The 11759-nt window shown below is 56.0% G+C and overlaps 3 protein-coding genes across 3 annotated transcripts in view; 1 reads left to right on the top strand and 2 right to left on the bottom strand.

The window, feature by feature from the left end:
• Hoxb3 (homeobox B3) overlaps positions 1-6526 on the bottom strand; it is a gene marked incomplete at its 3' end in the record, with an annotated part of 51987 nt that extends 45461 nt beyond the window's left edge. Inside the window, 1 exon segment of the mRNA XM_010620308.3 lies at positions 6018-6526.
• An 84-nt stretch (positions 6527-6610) lies between these two features.
• LOC117285885 lies at positions 6611-10397 on the top strand. The gene is made up of 3 exons (XM_033763002.1): positions 6611-7300; positions 7661-7780; positions 9753-10397. Exons 1-3 carry the CDS (start codon positions 7242-7244, stop codon positions 10390-10392), a joined length of 819 nt encoding a protein of 272 aa, XP_033618893.1. The 5' UTR covers positions 6611-7241; the 3' UTR covers positions 10393-10397.
• On the bottom strand, positions 9155-10247 carry Hoxb7 (homeobox B7). Its single transcript, XM_033763003.1, has 2 exons — positions 10179-10247; positions 9155-9492 (listed from the first exon to the last, which is right to left on the bottom strand). The coding sequence occupies exons 1-2, from the start codon at positions 10210-10212 to the stop codon at positions 9239-9241; spliced, it is 288 nt and encodes a 95-aa protein (XP_033618894.1). The 5' UTR covers positions 10213-10247; the 3' UTR covers positions 9155-9238.
• Positions 10398-11759: the final 1362 nt, after the last annotated feature.

The following is an 11759-nucleotide window of genomic DNA, read 5'->3' as shown; positions in this document are numbered from 1 at the left end:
GGACTCCTGCCCGCTGGCCAGAGTGACGGGGAAGCTGGAGTTCACGAAATAGGAACTCATTGGGAGGGGAGGCGCGCGGCCGCTGCTGCTCCGCCGGGGTTATGATTTGTTGTGTTTTATAGTCCGAGCGCCGCGCCTATATGATTTGTTGTGTTTTATAGTCCGAGCGCCGCGCCTATTAGTAGTATATCCGAGATTGGGTTTTAGCTGAGGGGGGATGGCGAGGTGCCAGTGCGGGCCAGAAGGAAATACAACCATCTGATCCAACACTGACCAATGGCAGAGGCAGGAATTGTCAAATAGCACCCAGGAGGAGAGCAGCCCGCGCGAGGGACCGCGCACAAACCTATCAACCTTTTTTTTTCTCCCCTCCTTCTCTTTTCTCTCTCTCCCCCCAACAACACGACGCGTCCTGTTCCACCTACGTAGGATCTGCGAAAGAGGCGTCTTTGCCTTCACGGAGGGAGGAGGGAGCACTTGGGCTGAGACCACCTCACTCCCCGGCGATTAAGTAAATATATCCTTCTCCGCGCACACACTCCACGCAGAAAAGGAAAAAGTTAATTGTGCTTTGAGAAAAGTTAACCCCTGCTTGCTTGCAGCCAGTCCCTCAAGGGAAGGCTGGTAACCATCCTGCCAGCTCAAATCTGGAAGCCCAAATCGTTTGAGAGAGAACTGCAGGAGGCTTGTGTCTGGGGGGTTTCTGTTGGGAGAAGGGAATCAGAGTTCTTTGTTAATTTGCATCATTTCAGGACGGAGGTGAAGAAGAAACACTCTACCTCCCAGCTTTTGAAAATCATCATCATTTTTTTTTCCTGTTTGTCAGATCTGCTCTCTCTCCCCCCCAAGTCTGGGTCTATTATTCCTGCTTCTCCACAACTCCTAGATCAGAGCCGGTTGGGGTTGCTCTTCCTCTGGCCTAGAAGAGCTGGAGGAGGAGGGAACGGCCAGTGGGTCTGAGGGCCAGCTTCCCGGGCTGGGCTGCTGGTAGGTTCTCCAAGCCTTCTGCCGCTGCTGCCAAAGTTACCTTGCCTGGTTGCAGCACAGTGCTCACTCCTGGCAGAGGATGCACCCTGGGGAAGCAACCAGCCCTCTCCTCACCGGGGCAAGGGTGTGGAGAGGAGTCAGGAGGAAGCCTCAGGCCCGGGTGGCTTTATTTGTCCAATCCTCATCCTGTGTGCAACTTCGCACCCCCACCTGTCACCCCGCATGTCAGAAGAATATTCTGGGTTGTCCGTGATTTCTTTTTCAATTTTTCAAATTCTCTCCCCAGGCTTGGTTTTGGTAGTTTTCTAAGGCGGGAGGGTGTCTGGGTCCTCCTGGGGACCCAGCGGCGGTCTTCCAATACCCCCTCTCCAGACACTACGCTTCCAGCTGCCCCTCAACACCCCCCCCCATGCCTCAGGTTTGCATCATCAGCTCTGGATTTGTTGCTGAGCAAGCTGGGGCCTGAGCATGTGCGTCCCTGCTCTCTCTCAGCCAAAGGAAATGAGGGAGCGTGAGCCAGGGCCACAGTGCAAATCCAGTATTCCAGGAGGTGCACCCAGGCTGGGCAGCGAAGGGTGACACTTCTCCATCCGGGGACAGGAAGGGGCCAAGGTGGGAAATAAAGTTTGGTAGCAGGCCAGGCCCATCTACCCTGCCTTGTCCTCCTTTTTATGAGCCAGCTCTGCCCACTGAAGGTGGCACAAGACACTGGGGAAGGGGGCAGAGGGCTAAGGGTGGGGACAGAGTTGTTGGCAAAGGGGCCTCCGGAGGCTCTCTGACTTGGACTTCGGGGCAACTCTCAGGTTCCACTTCATGCAAAGTGGTCATCCAGAGAGTCCCTCCAGTCACTTCCTACCCTGGTCCTGTGGGGGTTTTAAAGGATTTAAGAAAAGAAGCTCAAAGCACCACATACGCTGCAACCCTGCTGTGGTTGGGACCCACCCCGAGAGAGGAACAGGAGCTGTCTAAGAAGGGAAGGGAAGAGCCCTTGCCTGAGCCTCTCTGCCCTGCAGCTTGAAGCCGGGCCCTGGGCCTCAGTCCTCCTCCCTGGTCACAGCATCCTATCCCTGGTCCCTGGCCTAGCTGGCTTGGCCTTCCCCTTACAGCGTGGGCTCAGGAAGAGCCAGGGGAGGGAGGGGCTCACCTCTGGCCTGTGACAGAAGCAGGAAATAATCCCCTTATCCTTGGAGTCACAGCCCCTAAATTAACCTCACCTCTGCAGGTTGCCTGTTGGGAGATGGAGCCGCTGCAGGCAGGGCACAGGCGCCTGGAGTCCGGCATGAAAGGAACTAGCGCCCCATCCCTCTTATCTAACCCCAGAGGTATTTATGAGCGTTTATTCCTCTGATCCGTTTGTTTGGGAAAAAGAGCAGGCAGGCCCCGCCCGAGACAGCCTGGTTTGTGGAGCCAGATCTCCAGGAGAATCTGTCTGTGGTTCCATGCGGCATGGCAGTCTGTCTGTCGGTCACCACAGGGGAATATGTAGATACACAGCAGGCCCCGGCAGCCCGCTGGGCTGGGTGTCTCTCCCTGCCTCGGTGAGAAAGAAGTGTGTGCGTGCATGCGGAGGGAGAGGTGGGAAAAATGAGCAGCCAGTCTGGAGTACAGACACGAGCCGGGGGACTGAGGGGACTCCCCACAGGCCGGGCTCATCCCGGTGATTTTCTGTGCCGAGCACTGTGACTAAGCAGCGTTTCCTCAGCTGTGTTCAGCTCCCCACCGGCATTTGTTTGCATGGAGTGGGGCTGAGAGATTAGCCAGGCTGCCCGCTTCCTCTAAGGTACAGTGCCAAAGGAGCAGCCCTTCCTCGGCTCTTGGGGTGCAGGGGCACCTTTCCCCACCTCACCCCCAGCTTGGCCTGGGGTGGGCCAGGGGAAAGCACCTCAGTGCATCTCTCCCCCGGGACTCTGACTGGGTTTGGGGACACACATGTTCCCAGAGGTGCAGGGTGGTGGCTCTCCTAGACTGAGAGCTACTCTTTACCTTGGCCACTGTGCCCTAAAGTAGGGCGGTCCAAATCGAGGTACAAAAACCTCATCTCCATTATGCAAATGAGAGACACCCCTGTGACCTGGAGGGACAGTAGGCCGGGCTTTAGCAGCTCTCCTCCTCTCCCCCAGGTCCAAGGACACCCCAAGCCCCCTGAAGTGCTTCAACCTCTCTAGCAGTCCCACTTCCTCTCCCCACCTGTCCTTCCATTGCCCACAAGAAAAAAAGACCTCGGAGGGGACCCCTAGCCTCCTCAGGCGGCTCCCTAGGGACCTCCCGCAGAGCTGGCCAGGCCGTCCAGCTGCCAGAAAGTCACTCAGACTTCGGAAAAGCTCAAAGAGCCGCTCAAAGGCCCAGACCCCAGAGGCACCAGGGCTGGGCGGTGGGGGGAAGCAAGCGGGGTCTCCCCCAGCACGGCGGCCTGCCCCTGGACCAGCTCCAGCCAGACCCCAGTAACACCTCGGCCGGCCTGGCACCACAGGCAATTTCCTGCAGCCCCCGCCCAGGAGCCCGGGCCGCCGCACCTTGAAAGGCTCAGCCAGAGAGCGCTTCCTCCTGCGGTTTGAAAGCCCGAGCTAATCAGTAACCCTAGAGACAGGGGCCAATGCGCCAAAGCGGCGCAGGGGCGCGCACGCCGCCTCGCCACCCCCTCTGGGGGCGATGTCGCGCGAAGCGGGTGTGCGGGGTCCGGCGGGAACGGAAGTCACCGTGGTTGGCTTCCTTCGTGATGTATCGCCAAGGCCCACTCCGGGGTTTTCCCCAATGCAAATTCGCGTCGATTTCGCTCCAAAGGATCCGGGGTGGGGGAGGGGATCGGAGCTCACATTGCAAACACCGACGGTTTCCAGAAAAACTCCGTACCCCCCCGCTGGGGAACCGGCGAGACCCGCCACCGGCCAACTGCAAGAACAGACTCGGTTTGTCTTTTGACAACCGAGTGGAACCGCGCGGCCCCTCCCTTGGCTACGAAGAAACCAAATAAACCTTAAGCAGCCAAGGCTCCAGCGGCCCCATCCTTGCCCGAGCCTTGGGTGTGCTTCGGGGGTGGGGCCGTGGCTCTGACCCCGCAAGTCTGTGGCTCCAGAACCCCAGTCCTCGGGTTGCGGTATCAGTCCTAAGGGAGATCGCTTCCTCTGCCAGCCACCAGGTTTGGGGCCGGATGGGTTTGGAGGGGCGTGGGGATCCTGAGGCGAGAGAGACTTGTTTCGTTCCCTAATCCGCCCCCTCAGAATCGGCATGGACTGGAGGCATTGGAGTGGCCCCGAGATCCCCCCAACACCTTCTGCCCGCGAGGCCGGCGAGGGGTGCAGGCGTCGGGCACGGGTGGGCAGTGTCGCCGGGCTTGCGGCGCCCAAGTCGCGCGTTTGTCTCGGAACGGTCGGTAGATGGCAGCAAACCGCATAATTTGGGTCAGAGCAAACTGTCTCGGACGATTTATAAACCTCCAAGACTCCAGGAGAAAAAGACCTTTAGTCTGAGTGGGGTTGGGGAATTTCCCTTAGAGAATAGGGCCCCAGTGTCACGGGTGCCTCCGAATGACTCCACTTGCTACGGAACCGAGGGGTGTTTGCGGGAGTCCAGGCCAGGCCTCTAACTGGGGCACCCACCTGGGCCCCCAGGGACTCCCCTCGTGCCACAAGTGGCTGCCATCTCCCTCTCTTCCCATCTCAGGACTGAGATGGCCAACACGGGTGCGTGTGCGCGTGCACACACACACACACACACACACACACACACACACCCCAGGCCTGGCAATCCCAGGGTAACCAGAGGCCTGAGGTGAACACCCTGTGTCTGGTCTTAAGACAGAAAAATCAACAACCTATTCTTGCAAACCAAAAGAAGTCTAAATCAAAACATCTCGGTTCTCCATACCCTACATCATCTCCCCAGAAGCCCCCTCGACCCCTGAATTAGTCTTCTCCTCCATCAGCTCCTTTTTCTGCCCCAGCAGGTTCTCCTCCCACCCCAGGGCCCGGCTGGCGGTGAAATCGGGCACCTGGGGGTCCAAGACCAAGCCGTCTGGGCTCAGCACTGGGCTTTGCATGGAGACACCGTCAGATTTCCACATTGTGCTCCCTTTGGATTTTCTTATCTTCTCTCCTATTTTTGTGTACAAGCCCCAAACATGGATACCCGAAACAGCACTTCACAAATACCCCCATTCAGATGCAGGGAAGTTTGCATTTTCCATATCAAACACACATGGCCATTTTCTCTTCCGTGGAAATCCACACTGCCCATACCAATAAAACACAAGTCAAAGGATCAGCATTGTACCACCGAAACCAACACGCTGGAACCTACCGCGTCAAAACCACACAGCTCCCCGCAGCTCCCGCAGCTCGGGGCTCCCTCCTGCCGGGGTGACCCGAGACCTGGGCACCCGTTCCCCTCGCCTGGGCTTCCCCGGGAGCCTCTGGCCCTGGGCACCGCCACCCACAGCCCTCTCCTTTCCGAAATGTCTCCGAAGGGAGAGCGTAAATATTTCTCTGTGAACTGTTCTTTCTGTGTCTCTCTAGCTGCCTCCTCGGCCTCGCCAGCCTCTTCGAAGATTCCAGGCCCTGCAGAGACCAGAACGACCCTGAGCGCCGCCACCCCGAGTGCCAATGCTGCCGGAAAACCGCCGATACCCACCCCAGGCTGGGCAAGAGAACTGCGCGGGGGACAATCGGAGGAGGCCGGGAGGGGCGTGGGGGGGCGTGAGCCCACCGAGGCCGGTGGCTTCCTCCCCTTCCTCCCCATCCCCTCCGTGGCAGCCCCCACTCCGCTTTCCTCCCCGCGCCTTTTTAAAGGCTCCCAGCGATGGCCTCCGCGGCCCCTTTTGGTTCCTCGTCCCCTCTCCCTCGCCTTGCCTCCCCCTCCGGAAAGCAGGCACCCCTCTCTCCAGTACCAAATTTCTTGGGAAGCCTCTTCCTGCAGCGCCCAAAACTGGGGTTCAACCCCGGTCTGGGAGTCAAGGGAGGAGGGAGAAAAGCCCAAGCCCCACCCTACTACAAAAGCAGTGCGAGAGAATAAGAGAATTGTAGAATCTCCCTTACCTTTGTAGACCTTGGGGGTTTTCTTCCTCCGGATCGAAAAGGGTGGGGAGGGCGGGTGGGGGAAGAGCGTTTGGTTTCTTCTTTCGGCTTCCAGATAATATTGTCCCAACCTGAGAGCCGTCACTTCCCTTCTCTGACTTGGGAGAGAGGGTGTTTCTCTTTGCTGACATTAGCATAGAAAATAGACTAAATTCTGGTTTTTGAAAAATGGTATCAGGCTGCAGTCCTGGGCAGATTGTCCATTTACCCGTCATGATGACTAAAATCCCAGATCAGCAGGCAAATTAACTTAGGAATCAAAATTATTTTTAGTTCTCTCTTTTGTATAATTCTCACCCCTCCTTCTCTCTCTCTCTCTCTCTCTCTCTCTCTCTCTCTCTCTCTCCTCTCTCTCTCTTTTGGTCTACGGAGCTGATATTGAAGTATAAAAATATCAAGAGGCTGGAGCCCTGAAGGACGACAGGGCTCCGACCTAGGTGTGGTGTCCAAAAGAATGCTGCATTATAACCACCAGGGAAATGATAAAAAGTTCATGTTCACGATCGCCCGGCCACATGACCGGCGCCGGCCAATCGCTGGATTCAACCACTCATAAACTTCTATCACAAAGTTGTAAATTTTCATAAAACAACAAGGAATTTATTGCATTTCTTCCTGGCTGCTCCACCAGCAACGCTTTTCTCAGTCGCCATCTTCTTTTCTTCTCCTTCTGCCTTTTTTGGGGGAAACCCCAATCTGAGGAGGGGTGAGATTTGGGGTGCAGAGTTTCAGGGTAGAGAAGCCACAGGGGCCCGGGGAGGAAGGGGGTTCTCTTAGAAATATCCCTGCTCCCTCGGGAGCTCCGCGCCTCTTTTCTAGTAAAAATTCACCCCAAGTCTTCTGCAGTGGACAGATTTGAAGGTGAGGCAGGAGCTGCAGTCGGTTTCTGGCGTCCTCTGCACAAAGCAAAAGCTACTCTGTCCCCCCTAACCTCGGATTGGGTGCCCTCATTCTCAGCCCTAAAAATATGGGGCCCCCACCTGTGAGGCTTGCAGCACTGCGGGTGTGGGGGCCTAGATTCCCCGGGGCCTAGTTTCTTTTTCCCCCTAGGAGGGGAGGTGGCCTGGAGGGGGCCAAAGCAGACGGCCTAACAGCTGGATTCTCCACCTCCGCACCCCAGAAACCGGGGGAGGGTAGAGCCGCGTAGAGTGCTCCTGCCCAAATGCTGGCTGGCCCAAGTTCCTGATGACAGCTCCGCACACTGGCCAAGGGGGTTCCGCCATCATCAGTGGGGAAACTGCGAGGTTAGGGGCCTTTCACTGACACATTCAAATGAGACAGATTTTCCTAAAACCAGCCCTCCTCCAGCTTTCTGTTCGAGGAACCTGTTCTTTAAATTTAAAGGAGCCAGGGTAATTCGATAAATGCAAAAATCAGCGATGCAGGTCTAGGTGTATAGTTGCCCATCATTCAGGGTTTTGTGCTGCAGTCGAAGGTTTTGGGGTCCAAAACATCAATTCACTCCATTTTCCCCAGGTCCTCTAAAACTTCCCCATATTTTGGGTTGAGTCACCCGCACCCGAATTCAAAGAAAACGAAATAACCCCCACCCCGAAATGTTTTTCTTTTTTTCTCTCTCTCTCTGTCTCGGGGCTCCTGATAAGGTTCCAGGTCACCGGCTGCCCCGAGAGCAGGCAGAAAGGCTCCCCGGAAGTCCCCGGCATCATCGGGCGGCTCGGCCAGGCTCACAGCAAAAGGGAACAGGGCGCGACCATGCCAGCCGGGTAAACTCGCACCTCTCTCGCTCCTCAGACCCATCTTATTCCCTATTTTTAAGTTTAAAGTGTATCACCTGGGTCAATTTAGCATGAGAAATTCAAACACATGAAAGCAACATCAGTGGAGATAAAACAAAGGAATAGGTTTGGCCAAAAATGTTTTCCGAATGAGCGCAGACTGCTCCTCGGTCCGGGCTTGGGAGGCCGCTTTAGGCCGGCTAGGAGGCCTCTCCTTGCCAACCCGTCTCTGCCAAAGGCAGCCAAGAGGCAGGGATTGATTTGGGGTTCACGCTCTCTTCGCATCCGCTCTTCCTTCTTTTGGGGCCTAGCCTTGAGGATTTCACCTCTGTCTTGGCAGCCAAGGCCCACAACAGCCTAAGGCCGCCTCCGAATGGGAAGTTTCTGGATCTGTGAGCTTTTTTATTTTGTTGTTTTGTGGGTGTGTGGCTGAGCACATGGGCTCAAGGGTGTATTTATTCCGGAGCAAATGTGAACCTCTGTTTATAAACCTACGTGTGGATGAGCACTTGGGTCTGATGGGTCTGAGTGACCGTACAGGCTGTTGCTGTGAATACATGAATGTGTGTTTATTGGTGACTGTCGCAGCGTGTTTATCTGTGTGAGATGTCTGCCTGGAAATGTGTGATTGTGTGCACTGGGTTATGGCCTTGTGTGAAAAGCGTAAAGGAGATACGATATGCATGATCCTGTGTCTGTGTGTCTGTGTGTCACATCAGAGGTCACTACTTGGCAGTCCCCAGAGCTGGGGGCAGTGGTGAACAGAGGAGACCTGAGACCCAGCGCAGAGTAAAAGAATGGTAGCCATGGAGGGGCTCTGGGAAACCCACCTCTCACTAACCCCGACCCCCCCCAGGCTTCCGGAGACGCAGAAAATAGGGCATCCAACTCTTTTTAATCAGGTTTTATTTCTTCATCATTCGGCTACACACAGAACGTATAAAGGAAGGGTGGTCAGCGCTAGGCACACGGGGCACAGGAACTAGTGGGGTCAGTGGACCTGTGGGGCTCCGCAGACCCTCTGGGTGCCGCTCCAGGGAAAGCGGAAGTTCAGGAGGGTGGGGGGAACCTCAGGGGGGTCAATTCAGACCCAAGTCCGCGGAGAAAGGATCCAAGGAGGCTCACAAAGCGGGGAGCGTTTACAAAGACCTTACAATAGCGAATAGAAAAGGGGAGGTGGATTAGAAGCTACAGGCCCGCAGCAGACGATGCTCTTCCCTTATTGTACAAAACCAAACCAGACAGACTTTCCTATAGGTAGTATTTTTTTTTACAGTGTTGAGAAACCAAAATTTCACCTTTCTCTCTCCTTGATTATTTTTTAAAAACTACTTTTACTTAAATAGTTGTGTTTTTCCCCCTACTTGACAGAGTTTCCGGGCTCAGTTCCCAGAACTGGGCGGCTCCCTCTCTCCCTCTCTCTTCTCTCTTCCTTTTCTCTGCCCCTTACTCTTCCTCTTCCTCTTCCGCTTCCGCCTTGTCCTGGCCAGGGACCCCTGGGCCTGAGGTCTTGTTTTCCTTTTTCCACTTCATGCGCCGGTTCTGGAACCAGATCTTGATCTGGCGCTCGGTGAGGCAGAGCGCGTGCGCGATCTCGATGCGCCTCCGCCGGGTCAGGTAGCGGTTGTAGTGAAACTCCTTCTCCAGCTCCAGCGTCTGGTAGCGCGTGTAGGTCTGGCGGCCTCGCTTGCGGTCGGTCCCTGCGCACAAAATACAGAAGGGGGCAAATCAATCCATCTTTTCAAATAAAAATGTTGAGAACCAACCCTAAGGCAGCATCTACTCCCTCTTAACACCTCCAGGTAAGATCCATAGGAGGGGGAGAAAAAAAAGTCCATTTGCAACTCAATCAAATCCTTACTTTCTACCCCTGTCCCATACAGCTATGCTGCCCTTCGCTCTCAATGTGTAGAATTTTCTGCAAGTCATTTGAGGTAAATATTCCCATTGTCCCTTCCAGAAACCTCATCTTGCCTGGACTCCTGAAGCTGGAAAGCTCTAACCTGCTGGTTCCTGAAGGCTCTGCTCCTAAGGCACGTATGTGGGGTGAGGGGAGGTGGATCCTCAGTTCCTCCTTGGGTCCAGGGACTCCAGGCCTCCCCTGTTGGCCGCTGACTGTGGTGGTCCTTGGGACTGGGTGCCAGAGGGAACCCTGCAAGGCCCTGTGGTGTGGAGCTCAGGACTGGTTCCAGTGTTTCCCAAGAAAAGGAGACAAAGGGGCCCCCCTGCACAGCTCCAGCACTCCCCACCCTGTCATGGAGCCAGGAGGGGAAAATCTGCAGGTGCCTTGGAGAATGGAGCTGGGCAGAGAGCAGCTGGCCTCTGGTGATTCTTCCCCAGTGCAGGACCCAGGCCCAGCCAGGGCCAGGCTGGCCTCCTTGCCCACCTGGCTGCCAGGGCAACTGGTTCTGCGAAGCCATCTCTGGGCCTCCAGGGAAGCACAAAGGCAGAGGAGAGACAGCAGCCCGGTTAGAGCAGAACACAAGGCTGTGTGGGGGGCCGAGGAGATGGGACCTTCCAAGCTCAGGCTCAGAACCCTAAGGAGGAGACCTGGAGGCCCTGAGGTGCTGGTGCCAGCCCTCCTGGGAAAGCGACACTAGAGGAGGGCTGGAGGCCCTAATTCCAAGTCAGATAAAAGCCAAGCTGAAATGTTTACGAGCAGAAAAATTTGGGCTTTGATAAATCAACCGGAAAGGCAGTTGAATTATGAGGCAGGTAATGGGGACCGTGACCACCAGTACTGATGCTGGGAGAACAGGGCTCCTCCCGACCCCCAACCCTGGTGAGGCCGGGAGCCTCTGGCCACAAATCTTGAGCCTTCTGGATGGTGGGGTGGCTCCCGAGCCCATCTGCCAGGGTAGTGTGAGCCTGGGTGCATAGCCTGGAAGGGAGACCTGGCAGGAGTCCTGGCCTCTTGGGGCTCCTGCAGTAGCTGCTGGGTGGTCCGCACTCTCTTTGCCTGATTTGGCTCCTTGGGCTCCCGCTGTTTCCTCCCCAAGAGGAGATGCACCCTGAAGGAGGGACACCCCAACTTGTCGGCCAGTTCTCCGGGGCCACCTAGGGTTCCTAGGAAGAGTTCGGAGGAAGCCAGTGTGCTCCTGAGCGGCCCCGCCCCCTCCTAGTTCTACTCCCCAAGTTCACAGGGGGGTCAGGAGCCACATCTCTCTAGGCCTGGCCCACCCCCCACCTGCCACTCCGGCTCTGGGTCCCCGCTAGGGTCCTCTTGTCCTCTCCCCCCTCCTCCCGCCAGGCCTCTGGAGCCCACCTCTAATTGTCCTGTTGGGGATAACGGGGGATCGGGGTTGGCTGGGAGGGGGAGGGGAGGACTGCTTCGCTTCGCGCCGGGCCCCTCCCCCATACCGTTCGTGTCTGAGCCGGGGCTGGGGGACACACCCCAGGGCTGAGATCCCAGGCGAGGAAAGGGGGGAGCGAGGGGGGAGACCCTAATGGCTATTCTCTGCAAACCCCAGCCTTCCTCTGCAAGACAAACGGCCTCGTCTCCAGCCCGTGCCGGCGCTGCTGATAAATATTTAAAGCTAAAAGACCGGGAGGAAGGCTGGGGGGCGGGCCGGGGCCTCTGAGCGCCGCGGCGGCGTCGGCGGAGAGAGATCCGCCGGGGAGGCTGAGCCAGCCAGAGAGCACCGAGCAAAAATGCCGCCTACAAGTTCTGAGCTGTAGGCAATCTTCTCCATTGAAAGTATAAGACAGAAAGGGAGCCAAAAGAGCATGCACCAATCACGGCCACTTGTCAATTAAGTGTCTTGCTTTACTTTTGCCATTTAAGAAAACTTATCTGCAGACTCAGTCATAAAAACAGTTCATCTAAAGGCTCTTTTGCTGTAAAATTATCATGGATCCAACATGCCAAAGATATGTAAAACTGAAAGCATAATGAAAAAGTATTTAAATTCTAAGCACATAAATTGTTCTTTGTTTAGTTTCGAGGCAAACACATTGCATCTCATAT

Source organism: Fukomys damarensis, unplaced genomic scaffold, assembly GCF_012274545.1.
Source record: "Fukomys damarensis isolate Sample0158 unplaced genomic scaffold, DMR_v1.0_HiC HiC_scaffold_13, whole genome shotgun sequence".
Classification (NCBI taxonomy): domain Eukaryota; kingdom Metazoa; phylum Chordata; class Mammalia; order Rodentia; family Bathyergidae; genus Fukomys; species Fukomys damarensis.
The sequence above is the reverse complement of the archived record's forward strand: the minus strand, read 5'-3'. Positions and strand labels throughout refer to the sequence as shown.

Bases quoted from the DNA above. Each gene is read 5' to 3' on its own strand.
- LOC117285885 (XM_033763002.1), top strand. From the start codon at position 7,242: ATGACAGCTCCGCACACTGGCCAAGGGGGTTCCGCCATCATCAGTGGG. The intron at 7,301-7,660 runs GTTAGGGGCCTT...GCTCCTGATAAG, and splicing joins ATCAGTGGGGAAACTGCGAG to GTTCCAGGTCACCGGCTGCC. The intron at 7,781-9,752 runs GTAAACTCGCAC...TGTCCCTTCCAG, and splicing joins GGCGCGACCATGCCAGCCGG to AAACCTCATCTTGCCTGGAC.
- Hoxb7 (XM_033763003.1), bottom strand. From the start codon at position 10,212: ATGGCTTCGCAGAACCAGTTGCCCTGGCAGCCAG. The intron at 9,493-10,178 runs GTGGGCAAGGAG...TTTTGTGCGCAG, and splicing joins CCAGTTGCCCTGGCAGCCAG to GGACCGACCGCAAGCGAGGC.